At 60.0% G+C, this 15572-nt stretch overlaps 3 protein-coding genes across 4 annotated transcripts; 2 read left to right on the top strand and 1 right to left on the bottom strand.

Annotated features, from left to right (window-relative positions):
* Nxnl1 (nucleoredoxin like 1) lies at window positions 1-1844 on the top strand. The gene is made up of 2 exons (XM_090351459.1): window positions 1-326; window positions 1544-1844. The coding sequence occupies exons 1-2, from the start codon at window positions 1-3 to the stop codon at window positions 1842-1844; spliced, it is 627 nt and encodes a 208-aa protein (XP_090207585.1).
* Window positions 1845-5291: 3447 nt separating this feature from the next.
* Window positions 5292-8948, top strand: Tmem221 (transmembrane protein 221). Its single transcript, XM_090355593.1, has 4 exons — window positions 5292-5599; window positions 7104-7189; window positions 7342-7572; window positions 8115-8948. Exons 1-4 carry the CDS (start codon window positions 5292-5294, stop codon window positions 8168-8170), a joined length of 681 nt encoding a protein of 226 aa, XP_090211719.1. The 3' UTR covers window positions 8171-8948.
* Window positions 8949-11578: 2630 nt separating this feature from the next.
* On the bottom strand, window positions 11579-15545 carry Mvb12a (multivesicular body subunit 12A). 2 transcript variants are annotated; one of them, XM_090333998.1, is made up of 9 exons: window positions 15387-15545; window positions 15197-15295; window positions 14824-14920; window positions 14082-14208; window positions 13392-13511; window positions 13209-13315; window positions 12910-12971; window positions 11990-12046; window positions 11579-11898 (listed from the first exon to the last, which is right to left on the bottom strand). In XM_090333998.1, exons 1-9 carry the CDS (start codon window positions 15474-15476, stop codon window positions 11836-11838), a joined length of 822 nt encoding a protein of 273 aa, XP_090190124.1. In that variant the 5' UTR covers window positions 15477-15545; the 3' UTR covers window positions 11579-11835. The 2 variants fall into 2 exon arrangements, with proteins under 2 accessions (XP_090190124.1, XP_090190129.1); XM_090334003.1 differs by lacking the exon at window positions 15197-15295.
* Window positions 15546-15572: the final 27 nt, after the last annotated feature.

Genomic DNA, 15572 nt, shown 5'->3' with positions numbered 1-15572 from the left:
ATGGCGTCCTTGTTCTCCGGGCGCGTCCTGGTGCGCAACAACGGCGACCAGGACGCGCTGGACACCGAGGCAGAGCTGTGCCGCCGGCTGGAGAACCGACTGCTGCTGCTGTTCTTCGGGGCGGCCGCGTGCCCGCGGTGCCAGGCCTTCGCCCCGGTGCTGCGCGACTTCTTCGTGCAGCTCACCGACGAGTTCTACGTGCTGCGCGCGGCCCAGCTGGCCCTGGTGTATGTGTCCCAGGACCCCACGGAGGAGCAGCAGGGCCAGTTCCTCAGGGACATGCCGGACAAGTGGCTCTTCCTGCCCTTCCAGGACGGCCTGCGGAGGTGAGGCCTCCGGGGCCTGCGGGAGGGAGCGCCTGGAAAGAGCCCCACTCCTCCCCAGGGCATGTGAGCTCGGGGAGCAGCTTAGACTTAGACAGGGGAGAGAAAGCAGCCTGGAAGCTGAGACACCCCACCTGCAATAGAAGTAAGGCAGGATCCCCCTTAGCTCAGTACAGGAGAGGGAGGCAGCGCTCTGGATCCCAGAGCAGTTCATTGGCTCAAGCTTTGCAAGGCAAAGTCAGGTACATGGGGTGATAGGTTATTTGTATATTTATTTATTTTATTTTTATTTTGTTATGGGCCAGTCCTGGGTCTTGGACTCTAGGCACTGTCCATGAGCTTTTACACTCAAGGTTATTGCTTTACATTTGAGCCACAGCTCCACTTCTGGCTTTTTGGTGGTCAAGTGGAGATAAGAGTCTGGGCTGGCTTCATGCAATGATCCCCAGATCTTAGCCTTCTGAGTCGTTAGGATTACAGGCGGGGTCATTAGCTCCTGGCTGTGTGTGTGTGTGTGTGTGTGTGTGTGTGTGAACTCTGACTAGTGGGAGAGCGTTCTTAGAGGCTGTGTGGAGCACTTGCCTAAGTGTTCAAGGCCCTGAGTTCCATCCCTCACCTCAAGAAATGTCAGGTGTCAAGGAAGTCTACATTAAACCCAGGAAATGGGCCACTTTTCCTTTTTGCTGTGTGCAGGGTCTGCACGGGTATGTGGCCCTGTGTTAAAACTCTCAAAGATGGAACATGAGGTGGCAACTTCCTGACTTTAAACGTGGCCCCCCACCTGGTGCCAGGGGGGCGGTGCCCTCACCTTCTACCTGTGCAGCCCCCGGGACCCCTCCCCTCCAGTCACCCCCATGGGCCTCAGATCTCAGTCGGGTCCAGTCCTTGGAGTGGCCTGTGCCCAGCTGCACCTTCCCACGCGGTGTTTACGGCACTAAACGGGGGTCCTCACCCCCACGCCATTCCCGACAATGACATGAAGTCACAAATACAGAGGATGGTGGGGGCTTTGAAAAAACCAAGGGGGAGACGGCAGCCTAGCACAGGACACAAGCGCGAGCGGGGCTGAAGTCAGAGGGCACTAAGGTGGGGAGGGCAACACCCCCGGTGGGAGGGGGATCGGGTGGGGCGGACGTGGTGGCGAGGCCTGAGTCCCCCCCCTCCCCGGCCTGCGGAGCGGGACCCGGGCTCAGATCGCCCATCCGCCTGGTTCCCCGCAGGGAACTCGGCCGCCAGTTCTTCGTGCAGCGCCTGCCGGCGGTGGTGGTGCTGAAGCCCGGCGGGGACGTGCTCACGCGGGACGCGGCGGACGAGATCCAGCGCCTGGGCCCCGCCTGCTTCGCCAACTGGCAGGAGGCGGCCGAGGTGCTGGACCGCAGCTTCCTCCTGCCGGAGGACCTGGAAGACCCCGTGCCGCGGAGCCTCACGGAGCCGCTGCGCCGTCGCAAGTACCGCGTGGATCCGGGGGCTCGGGGCCTGCGCGGGGCCGGCTCGGGGGGCGGGGCGGGGCCGCTGTTCTGACCCCGCCCCGAGGCGACTTGGGGGGCGTGGCCGGGCGGAGGACGGGGCCTGGGGAAGGACCGGCGGGGGGGCGCTGTTCTGTCTCCTGTAGATGGGCGGGGCCTGGCGGAGGGCGGGGCGGGGCCGCTGTTCTGACCCCGCCCCGAGGCGACTTGGGGGCGTGGCTGGGCGGAGGGCGGGGCCTGGGGGAAGGACCGGCGGGGGGGGGCGCTGTTCTGACACCGCCCCGAGGCGTCTTGGAGGGGCGTGGCCGGGCGGAGGGCGGGGCCTGGGGGAAGGACCGGCGGGGGGGGGGGGGCGCTGTTCTGACACCGCCCCGAGGCGTCTTGGAGGGGCGTGGCCGGGCGGAGGGCGGGGCCTGGGGGAAGGACCGGCGGGGGGGGGGGGGCGCTGTTCTGTCTCCTGTAGATGGGCGGGGCCTGGTGGAGGGCGGGGCGGGGCCGCTGTTCTGACCCCGCCCTGAGGCTCTTGGAGGGGCGGGGTCTCCGCTCTGACTCCGCCCCGAGGGCGGCCTCTCGGTGGGCGGGGCCTGGCGGGGCGGGGCCTCGGCGCTCCACTTCAGGCTTTGTGGTAGTTAATTGGAGTTTTACCCACTTTCCTGTCCAGGCTGGCTTCGACCTGGATCCCCAGATCCTGAGTAGCTGGGATTACAGACGTGAGCGCACATGTTTCAATGTATCACATTCTTTGGTTCCATGTGTTCTAGGCCCCCGAGCCGGCCAGCGGGGGCCTCACTGTCCCTGTATGGGGGGCTGGAGGGATCCCTAGGTCCCCTAAGGAGGACAGTAACTATGTAATAAGAACGATAGCTGGGCCAGGAGTTTGGCCTAGTGGTTAAAGTGCTTGCCTAGCATGCATGAAGACCCGGGTTCGATTCCTCGGTACCACATACATAGAAAAAAGCCAGAAGTGGTGCTGAGGCTCAAGTGGTAGAGCTCTAGCCTTGAGAAAGTCCAAGGACAGTGCTCAAGCCCAGGACTGGCAAAAAAAAAAAAAAAGAACGATAGCTTTGTCACAGCCAAGCTGCCACTTCCGTTCTCACAGCGAAGTCTACCTGGCATGTCAGACCGCAAGGCCAGCCAGGGCTGGCTTTCTACCTGGGCTGCTTTGCTTTGCTCATGAAGCTCCCTGGGGGTGGGGTAGTGGGGTGTATTCGTGGGACAGAGTTGAATGTGCACATGAGATACCAATGCCTGTAGAAAGCATTGTGTGTCCATGGTGACAGGCGCGACGGTGGTGGGTGGTCTGTATAAGGGGAGAGAGGAAGGAGCCTGGAGGCCAGAGGCACCTCACAGCCACAGTCCTGCCGCTGAGGCGGGCACAGACACACATACCGGGCATGCGTGGGCACTGACACACATAAAGCATTCTGACCACAGAATCAATGCTCTTCTGGGCTGGCCCTTCTCCCCAGTCACACTGAGGCAGCACTTCTTAGAAAAAGAGTAAAAAGGGCCTAGGAAGATGGCTTGGTGGGAGGATGCTTGCCTAGCATGCCTGAAGGGAATCTGTATACAATCACTGGCACCTAGATTTTAGAACATAATTAAAATTAAGCTGAGTCTGTATGTCATAGATACATATTTATGTAATAAACATTATGTTTATATAGGCCATCATACATTTTTATGTCTATGTAGTGATGTTTATATCTCCAAGAACATGTTAAATGTGTTTTTAAAAACTATATTAAAATCAGTGCAGGACTGGGAATGTGCCCCAGTGGTAGAGCGCTTGCCTACCATGCACGAAGCCCTGGATTCGACTCCTCAGTACCACATACACAGAAGAAAAACTGGAAGTAGTGCTGTGGCTCAGGCGGTAGAGCAAACGAAGCTCAGAGACAGTGCCCAGCCCCAGGACTGGATAAAATAAAAAGAAGATACAGCCAACCAACTGGGAAAAGATATTCACCAACCATCTGAGAAATGCTTAATATTCAGTATCTACAGGACTCAAGAAACTAATCCCCCCCAAACCCAATAAACCATTCACTAAATGGGCAAGGGAACTAAAGTGAGACTTATCAGAAGAAGAGATTAAAATGGCAGAAAAGCATATGAGAAAGTGTTCATCATCTATGGTCATAAAGGAAATGCAAATAAAAACAACCCTAAGACACCACCTTACCCCAACAAGAATGGCCAAGATTTTGAACTCAGACAATGACAGTTGCTGGTGGGGTTGTGGAGAAAAAGGAACCCTACTGCACTGCTGGTGGGAATGTAGACTAGTTCAGCCACTCTGGAAAGCAGTGTGGAGGTTCCTTAAAGAACTGAAAATAGACCTTCCCTATGATCCTGCCATACCACTCCTGGGCATCTATCCTGAACATCATGACCCAAGGTATTATAAGGACACCTGCTCAGCTATGTTCATCTCTTCACTATTCACAATAGCCAGGCGATGGAAACAATCCAGATGCCCTACTGCAGATGAATGGATACAGAAAATGTGGTATATATACACAATGGAATTCTACATAGCCAACAGACAAGATCAAATAATGGCATTTACAGGGAAGTGGATGAATCTAGAGCGAATCATGTTGAGTGAGACAAGTCAAGACCTAAGGAACAAAAGGTGCATGGTATCCTTAATATGTGGCTATAAATCCAAAGAGTACAAGAGCGAGGACTCAATATTTGCATACCCAAAGCTATGGACATGGTAATGGAAATATAAAAATAACTATATAGACATAAAAACCTATGACTCTATAGACAGAATGTTTTATTTCATAAATTAATATGTTTCTATGACATACAAACCCTTAGGCCAATTTTGATTAAATTCTAAATACTAAGTCCCAGTGATTGTAAATAGAGATTCACTTCTTGAACACTTGTTTGTTAAACTTGTCATTTAAAATATGATGTAAAAATCAATGTTAATAAATTCTTTAATAAAAAAAAAAATCCAGTGCTCACGGTGGGGGGTAGGGATGGAGGGAGGAAGGTGGGTCAACCTCCACAAAATGAGCTACTCCCACCCAGCCCAAGTCCCCGCCCCTTCACAAGCCCCGCCCCGGCCCCCACCAGCCCTGTCCACTCCAGGCCCTGCCCTCTACCGGGCCACGCCCTCTACCGGGCCACGCCCACACACATCCAAGCCCAGCTAGTCTCAGGCCACGCCCTTTCCCACCCCTGTCCAATGTAACGCTAGCTCTAGGCCCCGCCCCATCCCGAGCCACTCCCACACACGACACAGCCCTGCTCTTGGCCCCGCCCCGCAGCAGCCCTGGCCCAATCGAGCGCTTGCTCCGCGCTCCGCCCCGCCCCACAGCATCCCTGGTCCAATGGAGCGCCTGCTCCGCGCTCCCCTGGTCCCTGGCCCCGCCCCTCGCGTCCCGCCCCGCAGTCCCGGGCGGAGAGGGAAAACCCTCGCTCCCGCCCCGGGCTGCGGGACTGGCGCGCCGGAGACCCCGCGCGCTCTCGGAGCCCCGCCATGGCCCGCGCGTACGGCGGCCGAGTGCTGGCCGCGCTGACCCTGCTGGGCATCCCTGCGGCCGTGCTGGCGGCGCTGGGCGCGCAGCTGCTGTTCCAGCTGCAGGCGGGGCGCGCGGAGCTGCGAGGCCCCCGCGGCGCGGAGCCGGGCGCGGGCCCGGGGCTGCCCCAGGACGCGGCGGGCGCGCTGCTGCCGCTGGCCGCCGCGCTGGCCGCGCTGGCGCTGGTGCTGGGCCTCACCTGCCTGCTGCTCGCCGGCCTCTGCGGCCACCTGGGCGCCGAGCTGGCGCGGGGGCCCGGCCCCGGCAGGTAGGAGGACCCGGCCTGGCCCCGCGCCGGCTCGGGCTTTGGGGGGAGCGGCTGCCCTCCTCCGTCCGCCCCTTTTCAACAGGTGCATCGGCCGGTGAGGAAACCGAGGCCCCGGAGGGCCGGGGCCAGCGGACCCTCCCCGCTTAGCCAGGCCGGCTCCTCCCTCCTCTCCCTTTCCTGCGCCCCATCGCTGCCTGCACCCCAGCCCGGTGGCTCCCCAACTTTAAGTGCGCCTTAGGGCGGCTGGGTCTCCAAACTGGCTTGGAGACAGTGGGCTGGATTCAAACTTGGTTGTGATCCAGCTACAGCCGGCGCCCTTGCCTAGGAACTGAGCCTGGCGGTGAGGACACCTCTGTGGGAGAAGCCTCTGCCAGGAACAGAGGGGGCCTGGGCCAAGGGCCCTCCCTGCCCTCCCGCCAGAGGATCTCTCACTGGGATTTGGGGGGGGGGGCGCTGAGTCTGGTGGAGGCCGCACTGGTTTCCAGCAGATGGTTTGGGGCAGATCCTAGCACAGGAAGTGCCAGCTTCCCAAGGGGCTCTGAAGCTCTCCAAAGCTGCGCTGAATGTCTGCAGAGGGCTGGGGCTGTCACTGGAAAGGAGCCCAACAGGGAAGAAGTGGAGGTGAATGGACGTATCAGACTGATCCTGTGATTAAGGGGCTGAGACCAGGAGGAGCAGGCAGAGAAATCCAGGAGACTCCATCTCCAAAACCACTGGCAAAAGGAGCAGAGCTGGTGCTCAGGCCAGTGAGGCAGCTGAGCGAGCAAGCTGAGCGAGCTCCAGGCCCTGCGTTCACACCACAGCACACACGAACAGCCAAAGCACGATCAGAGCCGGGTGCGGGGGTGGCTCATGCTTGTCATTTTAGCTACTCAGGAGCTGAGATCTGGGGATCCCAGTTCACAGCCAGCCCAGGCACTAGAGAATGAGAGACTTATCTCGGAAGTGGGGCTGAGCCTTGAGGGGTAGGGCTGTAGCCTTGAGCCGAATAGCTCAGGGACAACGCCCAGGCCCAGAGTTCAAGCCCCATGACCCTGCCCCCCCTCCAAAGAAACAAGCATGAACAGAGAATGATGGACATTGGGAAGAAAGCAAGGAAAGTGGGGTGATGGGACAGAGAGGAGAAGGGAGAGTGGAGGGGGAAGCTAAGCTTCCAGCTGCATCATGTGTCTAAATGTTGAGTGGACTGATGTGTGGTATGGGCCAAGGGAAAGAGGACGGATGGACGTACAGATGGGTGGGCTGGACAGGTGAAAGGGTGCATGATGGGTGGATGGATGGGTGGAAGAGTGAATGGATGGATGGATGCATGAGTGGATTTATGTCTGGGGAAGTGGATGGGTGGGTGGTGGGCACAGGTGGGTAAGAAGGTGAGTAGATGCATGATGGTCTGCCCTACACCTTTCATTCACCTCCTTAGGGCTCCTTCCCCTCTCTCTCCTTGGTGGCCTTTCCATCAACCCCACCTTCTGAGCCTTCTGTCCTCCGTATTCCCATGTCCCAGGTCTGACTGGTTTTTCTCTGACGGCCGTGCGGTGAGGCATGCGGCCCTGGGCCTGATCTGCTGTGGCATCACTGTCTACTTGGCAGGTGTGTGTGTGCGGATGGGGGGTCTGGGCACAGGACTCCGGGCTGGATGGGAGGTGACCCAGGCGCCCCCCCCCCCCGGCCCCGGGCTCCTTTCTTCCACTCTGTTACCATCATCATCCCTCTGCATAACTGAGCACCGTCGCCTTCCCCAGCGCTGTCCATCTACACCCTGCTGTTATTTGAGATTGAGACAGGAGCTGCAGCAGCATCGGTGCTGGGCTCTGGTGCCCTGGTTCTGGTGGCAGCGCTGACCTACACTCTGCTCCGGGCTGCACGGGCCACCCGCCGAGGGCCCAGTGAGCTGTCTCCACCATGCTTAGAAGACGACCCTGCCCACGCTGCTGAGGTCCCGAAGGCCGGCTCCGGGGCTCAGCCCCAGCAGGGTATCCACTCCTGGGCCCCCATGCACCTTGCTTGGAGTCTGGGGGCCCCTGGCCCAGGGCCACTGCCACAGTGCCTGCAGGCCTGGGGGGAGGCCGGGAGAGCAGCCTCCTGAGATCCCCATCAGGCCCCAGATGCTGTCAGCCAGCCCAGGACCCTGGCATGAGATTGCTCTTGAGATGCAAACAGTGCTAGGCCACAAGCTGGGGGAACAGGGAAGGACTCCATGCTGGGGTGAGCTGTGGCATAGGATCAGTGGAAATGGTACTGGGCCCCAAGCCCAGGCCACGCCGGTGTGAGCCCCAGCAGAAGGACGGTGGTACTCCACAGGTGTCCAGGCTCGGCTCAGCAGGGGAATTCATTATTTCCCTCCACGCACAGCATCCCTGGGGTTTGGTCTTGTAAGATGGCTTTCAGGACCCTGGCGTTCCGTTCCTGACCGCATCTCATGGGGCAGACCTTGATGCCAGGGAAGCTGGGACACATGAAGGAATGACGTCCTTACAGAGGTATTAATCCTCTAATGTCTCCATCTGTCTCACAGATGAGGAAACCGAGGCTCCACGAGGGGCAGTGGTGTGGCAGGGGTCCCAGTTCTGAGCCCCAGAGGCGGGACTCATACCACCCCCTCACCCAAAGCCCCATGCTGCTGATGGATGGCTCAGTCCTGGACATTCTGACGCTTACCATGGCCTGGGAACTGAACACTGAGATGCCAGTGCTGGGCTCAGAGCAGCCGAAAGCAGGCCTGACTCCAGGCATGCAGCCTCTCTTCCCTCCCTCTTTATCCGTAAAATGGGGAAAGGAATCAACCTCAAGTCCTAGGGCTCCCCAGAGACCCACATCTCCATGGGAGCCACTGGGGCCCCCTACACTTGGTGTTGGACATGTTGCCACTGTCTCCAAGCTGCCCGGCATCCGTGGTGACCTGGACCCTTCCCACTTGCACCACTAAAATCCGGTCCCAGCCCGCTCTTCCATGTGCCACACAGATGGGTGGGTGCCAGGATCCTGGGTCCCTGGGCACATGACTCTTTCAAACCCCCAAGTCCTACTGCTCATCACACATGAATTTCCTGGGGTACACAGGTTTGGTCCCACCTGTACCCCAAATGTCCTCAGAGGTCTCCCAGCTCATGCCCACAGGGATATGCAGCGTCCTGAGGACCCAGGGGGCAGCTGAGAAATGTCACCAGCGGATCTTGGAGGCCTGGGCTTGCCCTGTGGAGGGAGATGAGCCAGCGCCTCTGCTCAGCTGGCCCTGGTGGGCACTGCCCGGCTGCCGCCTCCCAGAGCCTCTAGAAGCTGCACACCGTGGGGTGGACAGTGACCAGCACCCCTGCACCCAGAATGGCCCCGGGCTCAGGCACTTGTGGGCCTGCTCAGGAGGGTCACGGGCTCTGGACCAGCCTAGCTGCAGTGCCACCCTGTTGCAAAACAGAAATAAGGGTTTGCATCTCTCACATAACGAGCACTTCAAGAGGTGCTCACAGATGCCGCTGGGGGCCACGGGAAAGCGGGGCGCCGCTGGCTTCACCTTGGGACTGCCCAGCCGCTTCTCTCTGTGTGTAGTCTGGGAGGGGCAGGACTGGACAGTGCTCAGCACCGTCTCCACCCCAGGACTCCCTTGGGAACCCCACCATCCCCACACAATGGGAACTTGTCTACTCTGACCAGCGACGACCTCTCCAGAGCCTTCCCAAAGTAAGGACTGAAACGGTGCCATTCTCCACCAGGACTAGGAATCGTTCTGCCCTCCCTCCGTGGCCCCAGGTCCATGTCTGTGTAAGCATACAGCTCACGTCTGCACCCAGAAGATGGCTGAAGATGGCCTCCTTCCTCACCTGTCTCCAAGTCCATACTTGGGAGTTTGGAGGGGCGTGGCCCTGAACGGAAGCCCTGCTGCGTGGGCCTGGGGTTCACAAGCCCAGGTTTCAGTACTGCAAGCTCCTAATTGGCTTCAGTGGCCCCAGGATAAACTACTCTGTGCATAGGGAAACTGAGGCCCGAGGAATGAAGCCATTCATGGGACAGTGTGGCCACAGCGGAGGGTCTGGCCATGTACAGGTGCAGGGGAAGGCTGGGGAAAGCTGGGGTTCCAGGCTGGGGAAGGCAGAACCCCAGAGCAGGAAGCAAGGCCTCTTTAATTCTGCACCACAGGCCCCTCACTGCCTCCTCACCCTGTGGTCCTCACACGTCTTCCTGATCCCCTCCAACACCTTCCTATCTCAGCTGAGGCCATCCTGGGCTGGAGCCAAGCTCTTGTCCCTGGCTCTGACACCTGATCTAGGTTGGCAGCCCTGGTGCAGAGACACCCAGGAGCCAGGCAGAGCCACCCGGGCAGTCACGGGACCACACCTGGCTTCCTTCTCTGGCTTCCAGCCCACCTGAACACAGCCTCATCAAACAGCAAAGCTCCACAAGCCAGGGTCAGTGTCCTGCTGAGTGGAGGCCAGGCCGGGCCAGGCACAGAGGAAACCTTACACGCAGGCCTCACCTGAGTTCTGCTACAGCAATGCAACCCATTAGCTTGGTGTTAGCTGGTGCTGGCTGGGGTGGGACCAACCTCCTGGTATTTCATGGCTGTGGAGAGGATTCTGGCCCTTACACCATGCACCCCACACCACAAGGGCTCCTGTGTGGCAGCCATCCTCCATCTGTGACACATGGTGGTGTCAACAGGGCCAGCTCCCCTGGAGATGAGCAGTGCTAACTCGTGGGGGTGGTGCCAGAGATGACTGACAGGTAGGACAAGACCTGAGGGGCCATACCGTTCAATAGGCTGTGGGCCTGGATGGCACGGATTGGGCTACAGGCGGCCCCAGCACCCAGGCCCACCCTGCTGGGGTTTCAGGTTTTTTCAGTCATGAGCCAAAGCCAGAGCCAGTGACCCCGGGACAGCCACGATAGACCAGGCTGAAGTGCAGGTGCAGGACAGCCTGGGTTTGCTCTGACTTGAGGGTCATCTGGTCACAGGTGAGCTGGCACTGGCCGACAGGTGCAGGTGAGCCTGCGGGGTGGTCCCCAGGCCTGGGGTGGTACAGGCGGTGGGATCCAGGGGTGGTAATTTTGCTGGGCAGGTCCAGTGAACTCAGGATAGCATGGGTCACCAGGAGACTCGGGCCCCCAGGGACACTCAGGGAAGTAAGCCAGGCTGGTTCGGGGAGCTGGAAGGTGACCAGACAGAACAAATAGCCTTAGCCTCCCAGTTGGATCAGAGTCTACAGGAGTGGCCGTGCCTGATGCCCCAATACTGGCAGTGCCACAGCAGCCGGGGGCGGGGGGGGGGCTGGCCTTGCGAAGCCAGAGCTGCACAGGACAGCTGGGGCCTCACCTCGATGCCCCCTCAACACCCCACAGCCATCCAGGGCAACTGGGGAGCTGTCTCCTCACTAACAAAGCTGAGCCAGGGAGGTTTCACCTAGGCTCCTCATGACCACACAGCCTCAACAAGAATCCTGCCAAGTTGAGTTCAGGCACCCTCAGTCCTCTGTGGAGACCCGATGGGCTGTCTTCAACCATAGCCCTGTTGAGGCATCCAAGGCAGAGTCCCTCCACCTTGGCTCCCTCTGGCATCCAGGCCTCCCACTGCACTCCTAGGCTGTAATACTCACTGGCTTTTACATTTGGGGTGCAGGCTGTGGGTCCTGTCCCCAGCCCTGTGTCCCCAGCCACACTCCCTGCCCAGCCTGCAGCTGTGGCTGAGCCACCAAGCCAGGCAGGTGCAACAGACCCTGCCATCCACTTGTTACCATGGTTCTCCCCTTCCTGAGAGTCGGTGTGTGTAGGTTTAGCTACAGCTGGTATGCCCAGTACTCCTAGAGGCCCATGCCTGCCTCCGTTTCCCTATCTGCCAGAGGTACACCAGCCCCGGAGGCAGCAGAAGCTCTTACAACAGAACAGGTACTTTGAGTCCTGTACTCAGTGCTCAGTGAGTCCTCAGTGCTCAGCTTTCCTGTACTCCCAGGCCAGTTTTCCTCGCCTGTTTGTGAAGACTGACACCAAACAGCAGGCTAGGTAGTGTTTATTATGGAAGTGGCAGCATGCTGTCGACTGCAGTTTTGACATGTCACTGAAGGCACAAGTTGTGGCCCGGCAGAACTCCAGGCCTGTTGCTCCAGGCTAGGGGACCAGACTCCACTCGCCCCTGGCCACAGATCTGGCAGCCAGCAGGGTGGCATGAGGGCTGGATCCTCGAGGATGGCCCTGGTGCAGGGTGGGGTGGTGGAAGCGCTAGCAAGTGGCCACAGGCCTGGCTTCGGCAGCTAGGAGATACTGGGGGGCAGCCGGGCAGCAGCTGTCTTCTCTACCACAAAGCCATAGTTATACTGGGGAATGCAGCGAGGAAAGAGGGGCTCAGCTCAGAGGAGAGCTCAGGGTGACGGGAACCCCTTCCCACATGCCGTACCCGCGACTCACCTCCTCCTCAATGTCTGCCAGCGACTTGATGGTCAGGTCCCCGAATGCAGAGAAGGCCTAGCAGCAGGTGGGGCTGGGTTAGTCTCCACGGGGCTCCACCCAGGTCCCCCACTCCTTTTCCCGCTTTTTCTGTCTAGCTTTGAGACAAAGTCTGTGTAGCCCCGGAACACACTATCCTGCCTGACTCCCGAGTTCAGGATTACAGGCATGACTTTGGGGCCAGCTCCCCTTTCATCTTTAGAGCCCCACCCTACATGTGCTCACAGGCTCTCCTCACTTACTCAGAGGCTGTGGCCCAGTGTCTGGCCATGGCATCGTGGCCCTCCTGCTCCCTGTTCTAGGACCAGAGACCCTCCCATCTCCCATTCTAGGACTAGAGACCTCCCATCCCCCCACATTCTAGGACTAGAGATCGCCCATCCCCCATTCTAGAACTAGAGCCCCTCCCCCCCTCATTCTAGGACTAAGGACGCTCTCATCCCCCTCCCCTGTTCTAGGACCTTTCCATCTCCCCGTAGTTCTAGGACTAGAGACCCTCCCATTCTCCATTCCAGAACTAGACCTCCCATTCCCCATTCTAGAACTAGAGACCTCTCCATCTCCCCGTCATTCTAGGACTAGAGACCCTTTCATCCTCCATTCCAGAACTAGAGACCTCCCATCCCCCATTCTAGAACTAGAGACCTCTCCATCTCCCCGTCATTCTAGGACTAGAGACCCTTTCATCCTCCATTCCAGAACTAGAGACCTCCCACCCCCCATTCTAGGACTCTCTTGTTCTAGAGGTCCTGAGACCCCTGGTACCCCCACTTTGCTCAGTGACCTTCCCCCGCCCAGGGCCTCCATGCAGGATGCTGGGTAGCCATGGCATCAGAGGGAACTGGGTGAAGCAGACTGGATGCCCCAAGACCCCAACTCACCTGGGGGCCACAGCCCTTGCCCTCAAACCGGGGGTGCAGTGTGAAAGGAACCCCATCCATGGCTGTAAGAGATCAAGTCAGAGAAGGAGCTGAGGCAGCCCTGCTGCCCGGCGCCCCCAGGCCCCCGTCCACAGAAGCCAGGACTGCCTGTGCAGTGTGTGCTAGACCTCCAGCAAAGACTTACAGACACACGGGTGGAGGACAGGCCTGGACCCAACTCTGGCCTTCTCAGGGCATAATCTCGGACTAGTTACAGCTCCACCGCCGTCACCGCGTGCCCGTCTCCCCCCTGTGCTCACCTGAGATTCCGTAGAGGCTGGATGCCTCATAGATGGAGTCGCTCCTTCGTAGCGTGGATGCCCGGGAGCCCAGCCTTGACAGTGTTCGCTCAGGCAAGCTGTTTTTGCTGGGGGGAGGGGGGCAATGACCCTGGTCAGGCCTGGCCAGTTCCTGACCCTCCCCCCAGGTCCCCAAGGAATCACCTGGGCTGGCTGGCTGGGTCCAGTGAGAGGCCCCGCATGTCACGGCTGAGAGCTCGGGGTTTGGGAACTGGCCTTGGGGCCTTGGCCTTCTTGCACCAGATGGCAAAGCCACCCATGTCCCTACAGCAGGAGAAAGACAAGATTCTGGCCCAAAATACGGCTGGGACTTGGAAGAGCCATGTGGAGCTGCTGGGGCCCTTGGGCCTCAATGGGGCCACCATTTTGTATGAGATTTTTGTTGTTGTTGTTGGTGGTGGTCATGGGACTTGAACTCTGGGCCTGGGCACTATCCCTGAGCTCCTCAGCTCAAGGCTACCGCTCTACCCCTTGAGCCACAGCGCCACTTCCAGTTTTCTGGTGGTTAATTGGAGATAAGAGTCTCACGGACTTTAGTGCCCAGGCTGGCTTTGAACTGAGATCCTCAGATCCCAGCCAGAATAGCTGGGAGGACAGGGGTGAGCCACTGGGCCCGCCCTTCTGACCGTCAATCCGAGATATGCACTAACAGTGCTGGGTGCTGTCAGCATTCCAGGCTACACACAGCCCCTCGCTGGTCCCCTGACAATCCTCAAAACGTACCGCTGTCCCCACCCTGGCATGAAAAGGCACACATGGGGAAAGCAGGACAGGAGGCCCGGTGGAGGCCGGGCAGGGAAGGAGCCAGGAGGCAGGCTGGCCCAGGCGACCTACCCAACGCGCAGGTATCCGGGCACTGTCTTAGTCTTCCCACTCAGCCGGACATCAAACACAGCCATGTCTGCAGCCCCCAGGGGCACCAGCTTTACACACATTCGTTTCTTCTTGGACACGGAGGCCTCTGGAGTGACAGAGAGCAGGGGCAGAGGTGAGAGTGCCCAGAGATGGCTCAAGGATGAGGCCACCTGGTACTGTCTAAGCAACTTAGCACAAGGAAAGGCCGTCACCTCACAGGCAGTCATTAAACGTGGCCTAGTGATTGGCAGGGGCCTGGCTGGCTGGCTGGGAGACCAGTTCCTCCTGTTCTTCAGAAGGTCCCCTCCCATGGGTTCTCTACACCAGAGGGCAGCACAGTTCCTTTGCCAAGGCCTCTTTCTAGTGTAGAACTGGTGCAGTCAGAGAGTTTTTACACTTCGGAAAGAAGTGGCAGAGTGCTTGCCTACCATGCGTGAAGCCCCGTTCAATTCCTCAGGACCACATACAGAGACAAAAGCCAGAGTGGCACTGTGGTTCAAAAAGCTCAGGCACAGTGCTCTGGCCCTGCATTCAAGAGCCATGACTGACAAAGGAAAAATAAATCAATGTAAAGTAAAAAAGCAAAGAATGTGGCCAGTCAGAGGCCAGTGGCGTACGCTTGCAATGCTTGCCGTGCTTGCAGTGCTTGCCGGGGGGCCGTCCTCGTCCCCCCCACCCCCCCTCACCCTCCCCCGGGCTGGCCGGGCGCCTCGGGCCTTACTGGCGTCCAGGGGGTCACAGACCGGGGAGAAGCCGGGCGGGAGCGCGCTCTTGTCGGCCACTACCTGGATGTCGACCACCACGTTCTCCTGCGGGCTCTGCGCGGGAGACAGACGGGGTCGGGGGTCAGCCGGGCTGGCAACGGAGTGGGGGGGGGGGCGGCGGGGATGGGGGGCGGGGATGGGGGCGGGGATGGGGGGGCGGCGGGGCGGATGGGGGGCGGTGGGGATGGGGGCGGCGGGGGGAAGGGGGGGCGGCGGGGGGGAGGGGGCCGGGGCGGGGGCGGCGGGGATGGGGGGGCGGCGGGGATGGGGGGCGGCGGGGGGGAGGGGGGCCGGCCAGGTGCGGGGGGCCGGGGCGGGGGCGCCGCTCACCTCCAGGCTGCCCAGGGCACCCAGGCACAGGAAGTATCCGGACTTCTGCGCGAAGCCCTTGCCGAAGCAGGCGGGCGCGCCCTCCACGGTGCAGGGGATCTGCGGGGAGGACGCGGGTCAGCCGCCCGCCCGCCCGCCCGCCCGCCCGCCGCGGGCCAGCCCGGCGTCCCGCCCGCCCGCCGTCGCTCACCGCGCTGAATCCCCGCGGCGGGGGCGCCGAGGCCGACGACCAGACCAGGCCGGTCAGCGGCGCCGCGTCGGGCGCGGCCGCAGGATCCATCCCGGCAGCCGAGCGCCTGCGGAGGGCGCGGACCAGCCCGGACCTCCGACGGCTGAGTTCCGACAGGAGCAGGACTACAACTCCCAGAAGGTCTTG

Source organism: Megascapheus bottae, chromosome 1, assembly GCF_031878675.1.
Source record: "Megascapheus bottae isolate mThoBot1 chromosome 1, mThoBot2.hap1, whole genome shotgun sequence".
Lineage (NCBI taxonomy): Eukaryota > Metazoa > Chordata > Mammalia > Rodentia > Geomyidae > Megascapheus > Megascapheus bottae.
The sequence above is the reverse complement of the archived record's forward strand: the minus strand, read 5'-3'. Positions and strand labels throughout refer to the sequence as shown.

What these genes read in the sequence shown, in the direction of transcription:
- Nxnl1 (XM_090351459.1), top strand. Translation starts at nt 1, where the DNA reads ATGGCGTCCTTGTTCTCCGGGCGCGTCCTGGTGCGCAACAACGGCGAC. An exon ending in TTCCAGGACGGCCTGCGGAG is followed by an intron (nt 327 to 1,543) that starts GTGAGGCCTCCG and finishes GGTTCCCCGCAG; the next exon opens with GGAACTCGGCCGCCAGTTCT.
- Tmem221 (XM_090355593.1), top strand. Translation starts at nt 5,292, where the DNA reads ATGGCCCGCGCGTACGGCGGCCGAGTGCTGGCCGCGCTGACCCTGCTG. An exon ending in CGGGGGCCCGGCCCCGGCAG is followed by an intron (nt 5,600 to 7,103) that starts GTAGGAGGACCC and finishes CCCATGTCCCAG; the next exon opens with GTCTGACTGGTTTTTCTCTG. An exon ending in CGGGGCTCAGCCCCAGCAGG is followed by an intron (nt 7,573 to 8,114) that starts GTATCCACTCCT and finishes TCTGTCTCACAG; the next exon opens with ATGAGGAAACCGAGGCTCCA.
- Mvb12a (XM_090333998.1), bottom strand. Translation starts at nt 15,476, where the DNA reads ATGGATCCTGCGGCCGCGCCCGACGCGGCGCCGCTGACCGGCCTGGTC. An exon ending in CGCCGCGGGGATTCAGCGCG is followed by an intron (nt 15,296 to 15,386) that starts GTGAGCGACGGC and finishes TCCTCCCCGCAG; the next exon opens with ATCCCCTGCACCGTGGAGGG. An exon ending in GTGCCCTGGGCAGCCTGGAG is followed by an intron (nt 14,921 to 15,196) that starts GTGAGCGGCGCC and finishes TCTCCCGCGCAG; the next exon opens with AGCCCGCAGGAGAACGTGGT.